Source organism: Balaenoptera acutorostrata, chromosome 11 (genome assembly GCF_949987535.1).
Source record: "Balaenoptera acutorostrata chromosome 11, mBalAcu1.1, whole genome shotgun sequence".
NCBI classification, from domain to species: domain Eukaryota; kingdom Metazoa; phylum Chordata; class Mammalia; order Artiodactyla; family Balaenopteridae; genus Balaenoptera; species Balaenoptera acutorostrata.
In genome coordinates this window covers 35420761-35435669 of record NC_080074.1, presented here as the reverse complement: position 1 = coordinate 35435669, position 14909 = coordinate 35420761, and the positions used below count along the sequence as shown (strand labels likewise).

The 14909-nt window shown below is 34.0% G+C and overlaps 1 protein-coding gene across 3 annotated transcripts in view; it reads right to left on the bottom strand.

Moving 5' to 3' along the window:
• SLC6A15 (solute carrier family 6 member 15) overlaps window positions 1–14909 on the bottom strand; it is a 47332-nt gene that overhangs the window by 13831 nt on the left and 18592 nt on the right. For all 3 annotated transcript variants that reach the window (XM_007165931.3, XM_007165932.3, XM_057557675.1), the window contains exons 2-6: window positions 13693–14159; window positions 9542–9699; window positions 9048–9174; window positions 7833–8014; window positions 870–980 (exon numbers count right to left, since the gene is read on the bottom strand). In XM_007165931.3, the coding sequence (XP_007165993.1) occupies window positions 870–980; window positions 7833–8014; window positions 9048–9174; window positions 9542–9699; window positions 13693–13981 (867 nt within the window). In that variant the 5' untranslated portion in view covers window positions 13982–14159. The remainder of the gene's footprint in view (window positions 1–869; window positions 981–7832; window positions 8015–9047; window positions 9175–9541; window positions 9700–13692; window positions 14160–14909) is intronic.

The window sequence follows — 14909 nt, the reverse complement described above, 5'->3', positions numbered from 1 at the left end:
CAGACAACTTCCAATTTCTGAGCTAATTTTGAAATTGTGTTTTTATAACTCGTTGTCTGCCTATGATAGAGTTAGCAAACTAATGTGAAGTGTAATGTCAGTGTATAACCAAAATATATGTACACCTCAAACTTGATTTTTCCTGTCAAATCAGTGTAACAAGTCCACAAGGATTGATTAATCAAGTCAGCTCTAAGTTAAACAACGGAGTCTAAGTTCCTAGCCTTTTAGAAAACCTAATGAGAATTTTCCTAAAATGCATACGCATTTATAAAAGTTACAGAACTTCCCAAATGCACTAATGTTAAGTACTATTCTAGAAAATACAAAACGGCAAAACGAAACAAAGTAAGAAACCTTGAATTTCTCTGAGACAGGATTTAGAGGGCAATAGGGTTCTTAACCTGGGTCCATGGATTTTAGGTGATCTGTCAACCTCCTGAGACACTAAGCAAATTAATATGTTCATTATTTGTTCTGGTAAGAAGATTCCATTACCAGTTTTTTTTCAAAGGGGTCCATGTGAAAAGGTTAAGAACCACTGAAATAGAGGAGGAAGAGTAAAGACTGAAAAGTTCTAAAATGTACCAGTGTAAAAATAGGAAGTTAATTTATTATAAAATAGGAATTTTTGAAGTTTAAATAGTGAAACTCACTAATGGGGCCTTTAAAATTGGAGAGAGATGGATATAATTATAGATGTCCAAAAGCTCCGGTTTTACTAGGCTGGTTAACATAACAGCTATAATTTAATAGTCTAGTGCACATAGGTTAGAACAATTATCCCTTAAATCTAACTGTGGGAACATTTTAACAATAAACATAAGGCTTTTGTGATCATAAGCCTTAACTAGAAATACAGTACATACCTCAGGGGTAAACATGTGACGGATGCCATCAATTGAACCATTTAAAAGGAGTGCTCTGATTAGGAAGCATATAAGTACCACATACGGGAACAGAGAACTAAAATACATGATCTGCAAAGTAAAAAAGATTAAAAAAAGGTGAGACATACTAACAACTATTTTCTTTTTCATAGTTAATATTATGTGTTCTGTTCTATACCGTGAAAGTGACACTTTTTATAATATGATGAATAATACTTTTAATACCTTGCATAGCCATCGTATCAGAGTGGCTTAATAGCCTTGATTCAATGTGACTAGTTAAGACTCTATTTGAGATATAACAAAACATAAGAACATTTTCCTTATTTAAACCCCTTTTAAATAGTCCATAGGTATGGTGTAATTTGAATAGTTTTGATTCCTTGCAGTTCACAAAGCAAGCAATATTTAAGAGAAATGAATGGACACTAATTCGTTAACAAATTTCCACTTTATTGTTTTAGGTAGCAAAAAAAAAAAAAAAAAGTCCTTTTTTTGTTTGTTTGTTGTTAATTAAGCAAAGTTCCATTATAATTCTATAAAGCTTCTGGAGTAGAGAGTGGTCCTGTTAAGGCTCCTACAGAACTTGAATAATAGTGTAGAGATTTTTACTTTCTACTTCAGAAGTCTCATCATTAAAGTTAAGCAAATGTTTATCATAGAAAAGCAGTTGTCCTAACCAGACATGTACTGCCTCCTTGACATCTCCATGTGGTATCCAAAACTTTCCCGATTTTCCCCCAAAGCTGTCCCCACCCATCTCCATCTCCCACCACCCATCCATTTGCTAAAGTCAAACATCCAGAAGTAGTGTTCTGCACTATTTGTAATATTCTAGTTTCCAAGCTACCACTCAGGTTATCTCATTCCCTGCTTAACCCACTCCAGGGATCTCTAATGCAGTTGGAGTAAAATGCGAATTTCTCCCTCTGTCCTGCAAAGCCTTAGACTAGACTGCCTACCTGCCCGCCCCACCACTCTAACCCCAGCTGAGCTTCAGCCCCGAGGGAAACCAAGCTCTTGAGCTTCAGGGCCAGAGCAGGCTGTGCCCTCAGCCTGAGGTATTCATCTCCCTCATCTGTCCAAGACTCGCTCCTCTTTGTTATTTTACGTCTCATCTTCATTTTCTCAAGACTACCTAGAACACTCAGAATAAGGCGATGCCTTTTTCCCATCCCATATACCCCCATCTGCCCTCCTCTATGTCCCATGAACCTTCAATAATATTATTTTGTTTTGTCTTGACAGCATTTAACACTGTTGAAATTATCTTGTTTACTTGTTAATTTTCAATCTCCTCTACTGTAATATAAGCTCTGTGAGGGCAAGGACTTTTTCTCTCCTGTTCACTACCAAATCCCAAATACCTAACAGAGTTCCTAACACATAGTACGTATATAATACTTATCTGTGGAGGAAGGAATGGAGGAAGGGTAGGAAGAATGGAGAAAAAACCTGCCATAGCAGAGGATGGCTCAGGCAGGTTAGAGATATTTAATCCTATAGTAACTGTAGACAAACAATAGTCAAGTCAACACAATAATTTGCCCCTCTTCTACTGTTCTGTACACCTTATTATATTAAGCATTCTAAGAAAAAATTAATATTACAAATAAAATCTCCGCATAATTAGAAACCCGCATTTTTCTAAAAATAATTATATTTTAATTTAATTAGTTGTAAAGAAATATAATTTTTTGATCATTTCAAAATGGTATAATTTTTAAATTGCATCCATTCATCCACATTTCTTGATTTCTTTTTATCAGAATGCTTTTAGATGGAGTACTTTTTTTTCATTCTTTCTGCCTACTTTTAGCATTCTTTAAATTTGTGGGTCTACTATATATCTATTCAAGTAGCCTTGATCTCACTTGATTACAGCTATTCATTTTATGATTCTTCACAAATCTTGGGGCTAACCAGAAGCATGGATTCACCTTTGCACAATAGCTTTTTGTTTGTTTGTTTGTTTTTTAACAGAACTCAAATTTGCTGCCTTATAAATGACTTAAAGGACTTCCATTAATGCATTTATTTTAAAAGTGAAAATGAAGGCTGCACACTGAAATAATCTGGATAGTTTGATTATGATTCTTTCCAATAAATACGGTATACCCTCAGTATATTTTAAATATAATTTCAAATTAGAAGCTAAAGGAAGAAATGATTCTTCCTATATGTGTATTTGCCCAGGTTAAACAACTCTAACACACCTGAATATGGTCCTCTTCCCCACATCCCATAACAACTGACCAACAAGTCCAACTGACTCCAAATTTCATCTGTCCCTTCGTTTTCATCCTCAGTGATGTGTCACTTTTCACTATTAGCTTCCTCCTCATTTTGCTTCTCGATTTTCCCTGCCAGCTCTCCTCTTCATCCCTGAAATTCATCACCCACCCTGCTACCAGAAAGATCTTTCTAAGGATCTGATGGTGTAATGAACTGCTAAAAATCTTCAAATATTTCACACCATTTGTTAAGTAACAGCCAGTCATTTTACCAGTGTCCATAGATACTTTAATACCTGCAATCAACTTACATTTCCAGACTCATTTCCCACAAGCTAAACAAATTGTATGTAAAAGTCACACGGGGTTACTCAGCAGACTTTGGGCTTTGCACATGCTGTTTTACATGCCTTCAATGTCCTCTCTCTGAAGTTTCTGGTGAACTCTTCTTCAACTGTCAAACTCTAGCCCAAAAGTTACCTGCTTTGTGAAGCCCTCCCCCAATTCCAGGTTAATTTCAGTGACTGCCTCTGTGCTCTATACTCTCAGACACTTTTTATTTGTACATCTTACTGCGTTTATTCTGCTGTCATTATTTGTCTCACCCATTAAATTATGGGTTCCATGAGGATAAAGATGGTAGGCTATTAACCTTTGCACATTCTTAGATACTCAAAAATATTGTACATTAAGAGAGAATTCATAGGAAGTTTTCCTTTCTGTACACATTCCCTAAAAAAAAAAAAAAAGGAACAAACAAAAAACCCTCATCTTTATTTTACAGTATTTTAAAAATTAGGTACTAATTATATGATGAGACATTTCAAATTTCATTTATTAATTCAATACATATTTGAGTTCTTAATACTCATCTGGCTTCAGTGATAAGACTCTGATAAGATAAGGATAGCTTCCTCCAAAAAGGAACAGGAAAATTTCATGTTGGATGTAACATGGAGGAAAGTAACAGTCAAGATTTTAAACACTTATAAACTTAAGTAGTAATAGGTAGGGTTCACACCTGATTTTTTTTCTTCTGTGAGCAGGTAACGGACAAATATTTAATCATTAAATTCTGAGATTTAAAGATGTGTCTTAGGTCAGCATTTTACAGAGGTATCCATGTTGTGCTTTTAAACACAAATTCATTTTATTTAATCATATGGGTCTCATAATAATAAAATTATCAGTTGAGTAATATTATTGAAAATAGTTTAAATTCTACCTGACTATATGTAAAATGCTACCCCAAACACTTTCTCCTTATTTTATTTTTTGCATTGCTACCTGATATTATTTTAGGATTTGTTTATTGTCTGCCTCTGCCACTAGAATGGACATTCCATGAAGACAGGTATTTTGTCTGCCTTGTTCACCACTGTACCTCCTGAGCTAGAGCAGTGCCTGGCACATAGTAGGTGCTCAATAGATATGTGTTCAGTGAGTAGATGAATGACCCTTAAGTATTATTCTTAAGAACTTGGAAGTGAAACAATGAAATACGTTTCTTCGGCTGATTTTAAGACTCCCTGGGCCTTAAAAACTGACATGCCTTTCACAGCAAGTATATTCAGTAAGAGACACAAGTTTATCACTCAAAATGTTGCAAGAAAATATTTTCATTCTACTCAACTATTGAAAAACAGAAAATATATGAAATCATTTAGTTGTTTTTCTCTCTTACATGTTAAAATGTTTACTTTAAACATACCTTCAGAAAGAGTCATTCTCTCTGAGGATTTCATAGCCTAGTTCTAACTCTGCCACTTATCAGTTGTTTAATTCTGGCCAATAATTTATTTTTCCTAAGCTTAACTTTGCAGTAAAATGGGGATAAGAACATGCAAATCATCTTGCTGCTAGAAAGATTAAACAAGCTAATGTATGCAGAGTACTTACTTAGCACAGTAGTAGTACTAATGGCAAAGTAGTACTAGTAGAAAATATTAGAGTTAGAAGAAAGCCTAGAGCTTCTCATTTCTATCCTTCCCCTGGGGCAGGCATCCCCTGCATAGAGGCTCTAACAGAGGGACATGCAACCATACCACCTCTGTTGGACCGCCTCCAGTAGTGCTGAGCTCTCTGCCACTGTGCAACTGATTTCATTGTTGCCAGGCTTGATTCCTGAAAGGTCTTCCTTTCCTTGAAGATTTACCACCATCCCGCCACTCTGCATAATTCCAAATATTTGATCATGGTCCTGTTCTCTGTGACCACACAGAATAAGGCTTATTCCTCTTTTTATTCAACTATTGGAAGACTGTGATCACAAAGCTGAGATGGCTCTTTTCCATAACAAAGTAGAAAATAAAGATTTCAGTAAAATCCAGTATTACAGGTGTGGTTCAACTGGCATGTGCCTACCTGACCTAAAGGAGAATGACACCGTCATACTCCTGTCTTAATTCATGCAGTTTCAAATTAGCATTGTGTGTGTGTGTGTGTGTGTGTGTGTGTGTGTGTGTGTGTGTTTTGGTTAGGCATATCACAAGTTGAATTTTCTTTCAGCTGCTAAATTCTCTAAGTTTTTTTTTTCACATACTACCCTTAAACTTCATTACCCTTAAACCATATATCTCTATACTGCATTTGTGTGATTGTTTATTTGGAAGCTTTTTTGTTTGGCAGGCTAACAGAGCTTTACATTTATTCCTAATAAATTTCTTATTATATTTAGCTCATTGTCTCAGAATGAGGAATTGTCACAATTTAGACTTTCATAACTTTGTTCATATTACTCACAGCTTTCTCCCCATCTGTGCCTACTAAATTTTTTCTTCAAAGCTCTGCTGAAAAGCTACCCTCTCCCTGAAGCCTTCTCGTTGAAATAATAAACTACATGTAGTCTATAAATTGTATTAAATTTTTCCAGATAAAGTTATATTACACGACATAAGAAAAACATCCCCAATGTTGTGATAAGAAAAGGATGAATATTTCTTTAAATGATAAGACACATGCTCAGACAAAGAAGAAATAAAATGTGGTGGTAAGACTTGAGCAGAGAGATTTTTGGACTTCTCTGGCTGACCATAGTTGGTTCTCGTTCTATCAAATGACATTACCTTAGGAAGCATATAAATGTGGTTAGATTTGGCTTAGGAATCTAGTCCTTTATTTATAACTTGACTGTAATGGGGCTCTGACGTCGTAGAAGACACACCAAATGGAACCAATTAATTGAACTTACTTAATCACAGAATACACTAACATTCACAGAATATGGTGTTATCTACCACATTCATTTCTACAAAGGAAAAACGGTATAGAAGTTCCATCAGGAAGGTAAATGTAAAATCAGCTGTGAATAACAAGTTTAAAAAAATTGTCAAACATTTCTAATTAAATATGAAGTAACAGGAAGCAAAGATGAATTAGACAGACTTCGCCTAAAAGAGTTCACTTTTTGGTGGGAAAAAATATACCACAGTGAGAGACGTTATAGTGTTGCAATTAAATAACATGGGCTTTAGATTTAGACAGAGCTGGGTTTGATCCAGGTACTAGCATTTACTAACTATGATTCTTTGGGCAAGTTACCTGTTTTCTCAAACTTGTTTTTTTATCTGTAAAGCAGGTCTGAGAGTAGCAATTACTTCTTAGAGTTGTTTTTTTTTCTTTTTTTTTTAAGATTTAATTGAGATAAAGTATATAAGGCACTTATCACAGTGCCTAGAACAAAGTAAACATGTAATAAATTTTGCCTTCTGTTATTGTTCTTGTTCTCATCATTATCAGAATCATCTCCATCGTCATCATTTATTACCACTAGTACTGCTGCTGCTACTACTACTACTATTCCCACTCTTACTAGTATATGATGTTAAGTGGCAATATGTTAGCCTGGAAAGATATATGATCAGATCTATGCTTTGGAAAGAAAAAACAGTAGAGGTGGGTTATTAAAGGGCAGAGAGAAGACGAACCAAAATTAATTCTTGCTATGGTCCAAACAAAAGAAGTAGAGAGCTTTAAAACAATGGCAATAATAATGGGAAAAAATGTAATATGAAAGCAAAATAGTGAATAACAATTACTTTCCTAATGCATCCTTTTAAAAAATTATCTGATTGACTTCCTGGGGTATCTAGAATTCACTTACTGTCTTTCTCAAGCACAGCCTTATAAAATTTTCCATTTGCCCTGGCAGGCATGCCCTTTAGTCTTTTATATTACTCTGAGTTCCTTGTTGAGATATATCATAACTACCTAATGTTCATATCTTTAAGAAACATTCCACACTAGACTATTTAAAAATCTTTTATGCAACTTTTCCCTAGAGCACCTATAGTAGAGAAAAATGAATGATATAACACAAATAAAATAAACAAATTCTTTATTCTACCACTTTTCCCAATTTCCATGATTGGAACTAATCAGAGAACTAAAAACATTAAGGTCAGCTGAATACCAGCAACAAGAAAGGACTTTTAAGTATTGACAAAAAAGCTCAAAACAGATCTTGATAAAATAGGGAAAGATTATAAACGACTTTAGATTTCATTATAAAACACTTATATCTTTATTTATGTCCTTTCCTTGATTTAAATACATTGTTTAAAGCACCACTTTTTACCAATCTTTAACTGCTGAGAGTAAAGTGCTACTTGCAGTTTGCCCACACAGATTTATAGTGGGTGGGGGAGATAGTTCCCAGGAATGGTGATGAGGTGATTAGCAGAAGCAGGAGGGGCTCTAACATACTAACTTTTCCAGAAGACTGAATGCCTTTGATCATAGCCAAGCACACCACAACCCAGGCAGCCAGCAAGCAGACGGTCATCTTCCAGTTTAAGCCCCCACTTTCCGAAATGGAACTGGAAATATTCAGTGCTTCTCTGTACCAATAATAGGTAGTGGCAGAACTTTTTTCGCATTCTGGCTCTACAACTGTAGAAAGAAAGGTAACACAATCATTTCAGACTATAAAGAATAATGAGGCCATTTTCCCCCCAGTAAGCCTGTAAATCAATTCTTAACTTTTCCTAGAAAAGTACTACTACTCTACAGAAGCATTTAAATCCACAATGAAACCTCAACTGTGCAAAAATGTGAAAAAGTCAACAGACATGAATCCTCTTTGACATTTCTTATTACACATTTCTAAAATAGGAATATGTGAGATTTTTATCAAGGTGATTAAAATGTATTAGGTTTATAGCCCCTTCTGCCCCCAGAATTATCTGATTGACTTCCTGGGGGGCAGAGCTGTCGAAAACGCTAGCTTCTAGCCATGTGTGACTTTTGAAACAGAGCTGGTTTGGAGTGACTGGTGCTGTAAATATAAAGTACAAAGGGGCTTTTAGAGACTTAGTGTGAGAAAAATAATGTAAATTATTACATAACTAATTTTTATATTAATTATATGTTGGAATGTTAATATTTTGGATATATTGGATTAAATAAAATATTTCACCTGTCCCTTTTTACTTTTTGTAAATATGGCTACTAGGACATCTTAGACTACATATGTGAGTTTCATTCTATATTTACTGGACAGCGCTAGGGAATTGTTCTTTATGTTCTAGGATATAAAAATAAATGATAAGAAAACCATAGAAAAACAACCCAAGACATAAAAACAATTCCTTCAATCTAAATTCTTTTTGTCCTCTTTTTTATTTTAATGAAAATGTAAGGCATCAATAAAGATGTACAGAATAAAATATTGTCAAAATTTACAATTGAAGGCTTATAATTGTTTACCCTAACATCATGGGGCACAATAAAATTACTTGGAAAGAGCTAGATAAATTAAATGATGCCAAACATCTATCTTTCTGAGTATATCAAGGAAAGTTTGTTATAATAACAATTTTGAAAGATTTTTCCACATTATTTTTAAAAAAAAATCTTGAAAGCACCTGCCTTTACCAACTGTATGATCTTTAGATACAAAAACACTACATGGTACATATCTTACAAGTGTGTGAAGCATTTTTCACCAAAGGACACTGATCCCAAGGTAGAGGTTGCTGAAAAGACTGAGAAAAATAAAACAAACTCCAGCCAATGATGACATTGTAGTAGAGAGCCACAAAAAAGCATACCTGCAAAATAAAATAGTGTGATTACATTAAACCTCTCATGCCCCTTCCTTTGAAACAATGAGATGAAATGCATAAAACCCATTTAATACTTTAAAAAAAAACCTCCTCATTTTATTTTTATTTCAAACACATTATCTTTTCTAAAATGATGACTCTCATAGACATTAAGAACATGCATTAACAAGATTGAACTACATTTAAATTTACAGCTTGTTTTGTGTATTACTGCAAGCTCCAGTAGTGTTTTTTTAAAACATGATTAAAGAGTTGAGTAGAAGTACACACTCAAAGGTTTCATTTAAATTCAAACTATATAATTACAAACCCTGTAAAAAGTATAAGGCATATACCATACCAGGAAACTTACTACACAACTTGCAAATCCAATCCCTCCCAGTTTAGGGCTTATGTAATTCCACACACCAATGCTTCCTCGCCGAATTCTTTGACCCACAGAAAGTTCCAGGAAAAAAAGGGGAATACCTATTACCAGAAGCAGTATTAAATATGGCAAAAGGTAGGCACCTACAGAGACAAGAACAAATAAAATAGATTATATTTTCAACAGTCACAGCAGAGAATACACTAATTCTGATTATCTCATGAAAGATGATATTTAAACTTCTATATAGTATAACTACAAAGGACTTTAAAGAAAATGCAGTTTCATTACTTTAAGCTTTCTGGTATTTGAAACTTGAATTTGACTGCTACAAAGAGTTTCTGATAAAAAATAATTATTGAAAAGGTAAGGGTATCAATGAATAGTTTTAGTTTCATTTTATTGAAACGGTAAACCACCTTTATTTTTCGTAAAAATAATTGCTTCCTTAAAATTAATTATTTTCTCAAATAGGTTTCACAAACTCCTGGAAATCTTATTCATACGACGTTAATGAAATCATTTATTAAATTTTATTCAAACTCATCTAAATCATGCATTTCAAATCTGATAAATCAAAATGAATGGGATGTTATGGTATTAAAACTAACTCTTCCTAACTAACAACAGGGAAGAAGAAATGGCTGCTTAGACTGAAAGAGAAAAAAAAAAAAAGAAAAAGAACTTCTACCACAGACAAATGTCATTTTTTCCCATATATATATATATATATCATATAAAAAGTTCACTTCAGGAAACAAGTAATTTTTTGCTTTCCAAAATTCTGTTAAGGGGTAGGGAGGACTGACTAAACTGAGATATTTAATAGCTATTGTAAAATATATGTGCTATTTCCCTTGTAGTAAAGTTTTCATACTTAAAAAATATATATATTATTTTACAGCTAAATTTCAATTTAAGACATATGATTAGTGACTTTAAAATGTACTGAACAGTTTGACAATGTTAATGTTAGACTCTGTTAATTGATAAAGTCAAATGTGAAACCTGTACTCATTTCTACATGAGAATACATATGCAAATTATTCATTAAATGACTTCTAAAATGGACTTGCTACATTCAGATTTCCTGTCTGGAGTTTTGTCCAACCAGATACTGCCAAGTAGGTCATGTAATCGATGGTACTAATTCTCTTTTTAAAGTGGAGGCCATTTATTATATTTTCTCCTTTTAAAAAAGTGTTTAATGGTACTGAATAGATTTTGGAAACTATTCAAATTGTTATGGTACCTATTCTGCTGAAGAAGTAAATATTAATGATTTTTTTTTCAAATCATTTATCTCAGTATCTATATATCTCTGAAATAATTACTATATACAAGAATTTCCCAGGACTTCCCTGGTGGTCCTGTGGCTAAGACTCCGCGCTCCCAGTGCAGGGGGCCCGGGTTCAATCCCTGGCCAGGGAACTAGATCCCACATGCCGCAACTAAGAGATCAAATGCCACAACTAAAGATCCTGCGTGCCGCAACTAAGACCCAGCGCAGACAAATAAATAAATAAATAAATGTTTTTTAAAAAAAGAAATTGAATTAAAAAAAAAAATTTCCCTTAACATGGTGGTTGGTAGAAAATCTCTACTCTCTTACAGCTGATTTTCAGTCTTTGAGACATGAGTTGATCTACAAAGGGGTATGCAATGTAAAGCATTGATGCATGAGATTATAAAACAGAATTATCAAAATTCAAATTCTAAAATGATTAATAACATTCAGGCACTAATGACCTGAACATGTTTCCTGAAGGACCGAAAGTGCATTTTAACACGTCTCAAATCCTGGGGTGTGAATTGGTTTATGTGTGTGTGAATGACTAGGAGAAAAAAGAATGAATTAAGACTGGACTCATTGGGAGCATTTCCTCAGTTATGTGTACATGACATACTATTAGATACCTGGCCTTTTCTTCCAACTCAAATTTCTCTAACATGAGCCTCCATAACAAAAATAGTCATAGCTAAACTACAACTGAGAATTTACTATTTGCCAGGCACATTTCTATCCACGTTACATGTAGTTACTCATTTATTCCTCACAAGAATCCAATGGGGCAAGTACCATTATTTTCCTCATTGTACAGGTGTGGGAATTCAGCCAGAAGAAATAAGTTAACCTGTGAATGGTCACCTGGATAATGTGGGAAAGAGCCAGGCTTTATAGTCAAACTGACTTCAAAATTTGAGCTGGTAGTTCCTACATTATAACACTTATTAAGCTTAACCATTGTGCTTTCAGTAATATCTTCAGACAAATCAACTTATATTGGTCTATTACTTTTTATTCTGTTACTCATAAAGTGCCTCAAATGATGAATAAGATTTAGGTAAACTGAGACTGTTTGACTAAACAGTCAAATACCTAGACAGCTCAATGCCATACTGCATGCTGAGTACTGCCTTTTGAACTCCAACAGCCATCTTGAAACGATAAAGCCCATTGGTGTTTTATAATGTAACTCTCTAGCATTTGTAATTAGAAGATAGGAAACAATACTAGGAAGGGCATCTTGACTCTCTTTACATATGAAAGAAAGTAAAGAGGAGGAACCATTTTTGCTAACAACTGATTACTAACTATGAAATCCTTTAGAGCTCTCCACCAAGACAAATACTGTATTAAATGGAAAGCAACCTGAGTTTTCAGCCAAGATAGCGGTCTTCCTTAATAGTATCGCCAGTTAGGCTCATAAGGTGAAAATTCTGAAATCAGAATTCATCTTCTGCCAGTCTTGCAAATGGGATGATTTGTGAGAAACAGAAAGCAGGGCAGTACATGGCTGCTTGTAGCTGATTTAATAAATAATTCATCTGTGATGTTAAAGACTAGCTAGAGGAGCTTGCTGTTTCAGTGGAGTGATGGGTAGTGCATCACCAACCTCATGTACTGATTCTTACCTCTCTGGCAGATTTGTCAGACAGGCTACTTTTCCCCAAACCTGTTGTTTTGTCCCTGGTTGAATTAACTAAGCAAGACCTTAAACATATTTTCTCACCATGACACCTTAGCTTTTTATCTATTAGTGACTGAAAAGAAACCATTTCACATATGAATGGTTTTATTATTTCATTTGATATATAGGTTGTAACTACATCAAAAGTAAAATAAAACCATGTTTTTATCCCGTCAGCAAAACTATCACAAACTGGAATCAAAGACCAAAATATTCAGTCTTTCCTTTACGTGCTGAAATGCTGCTTACAGAATATTTAGTGTTTAATCACACTTGTTTGAACAGCTTCCATATATGCATATGGTAAAGATAGTAATGGTAAAGAAAGTAAATTTTAATATTAAAGTTATTTTAATTTAATAACCCAAATGTTAGTTAACTTAATGTTCAGTTTGACTTTGGTGTACTATTGAGCTTGTATGCTACATGAACAATGTATTCTTTTGTATATGGTTTTATTTTCTTGATTTTAAGACAGTTTTCACTAAATAACACTTGGTAATTATATGCACAAATACAAAAAGCTAAATATCATGTTGATCTAGATAATATGTTTAAAATTAGGAATGCTAATTATCATCTTAAGGATGCTAATATCTAAGGATGAAGACTTTCTGGCATTATATTAAGTATCTGGTTAAATTCCTTCTACTAGGATATACAAAGTTCTGGTCAGCATTTGAAGACTATAATCATTCTAAATTTTATGTACTTTTTGCTTTTTTGAAGAGGGGAACAACTTAAAATTCAGAGTTAATAAATTGTGGACAGAAAATTCTCCCTTGTCTTGTTTACCAATATCGTCTCATATCAAAAACTTGAGGACTTTTCTCCAAAGTGAATAACTGATAGGCACAAGGGATGGAACACTGGTTAGAAAAGTCAGTAATTTAGAGATGTTAATAGCATCCACAGAAAGAATTTGAGAATTTATGACCTTAAGCAATCCTTGAGTGTTCATAGCAAGCCATCTGCTCCTATGGAAACCTCATCTGAAAACAGAGCTGAAATTACTTCCAGCAAAAGTGTCTCCCTAGTTTTACAGTGGAATTCATAGTTTCTAAAATAGTGAGACTACAGCAACAACAGGGGCTATTTGACATAATCAACTGCAATTTGCTCAGCAATGTATCACTCAAAAAAAAGCAGAAAACAGAAACTTACCACCCCCATTCTTCTGACAGAGGTATGGGAATCTCCACACGTTCCCTAATCCTACAGAAAATCCAACCTGGGCCAGGATGTATTGTAGTTTACTGTTCCAAGCTGGTCTTTCATCTTCGACTTCAGATCCTTCTTCAACATCTGTGTCTTTCTCTTCTTGGACGTCAACAATTAGTTCACTTTTCTTAAAGGCATCATCAGCTGAGTCTTCATTGGAAAGAAGGTCTTTGACAGACTCAATAACCTCATCGTCTAATTCTCTTTTTACCACCTTGCTATTCTTAGGCATTGGAAAGTGCGGGCAGTGGTATTTTTTTAAATTCCCTTTTGGTAAGTTTGTTAATTCTTTTTAAAAATATGTTAGTTGATAGGAATAAAAGATGGAGGAGGATATCAAAGAAATCTTTGATTCAAGGTGATAAAGTCTTATGGATCCTGGATCTCTATGTCCAATATTCTGTGGGTACCTGTAAAATTTTAAGTTGAAAAACAATAATATTTAATAAGGAAAAATATTTAAAATACCAAAGGCCCTTTCTTATTAATTTTTATGATGCAAACTCTTTCTACAGAGTGTAAAACATATGACTGTTCTTGACCTTTCAGAGCTTAATATTTCCGGAAGTATAAGAATTGTAAAGTACACAAGGGCTTCACACACATTTTCTTTTAGCTAACTTCTTCCTTCTTGCAAAAATCTACTTTGATCTCAGATATACCCCACTGCATAATGTTTACTCGGTTCATTTGTAAGTAAGTAGAATTTTGAGACCCTTTTTCTTAATTCTTCCTTTTTCCCTCTCTGACTGAAGTGCATCCCTTATTTTATTGCTTATAGAATTATATACACAATTTCATGCCATCCCTGTAAACTTGTCTTATACAGAATTTCTTCTGTTGGCATATTCATCTACTTATTCATTTGATATTAAGGGAAAAGACATTAAGGGATATATTGGGGGAGGGGAAATTTCTCCTCTTTCCCCTCTTAGTTCTTTTGGTTGGTAATTAAAATGAAATAAGACAGATTAACAGGAGAAAAACAGTTTATTATTTTCATACAGGAAATCCACATAAATATGAAGAATTCCAAAGACAGCAAGGCAAGGTGAGATATATATATATATTATTCTGGACTAAGAAGGAGGTAGGGATCTGAGGCTTTAAGGGGAAGTAAAATAATTCAAAGGAAGATAAAAAGAGTTAATGTTTGGTAA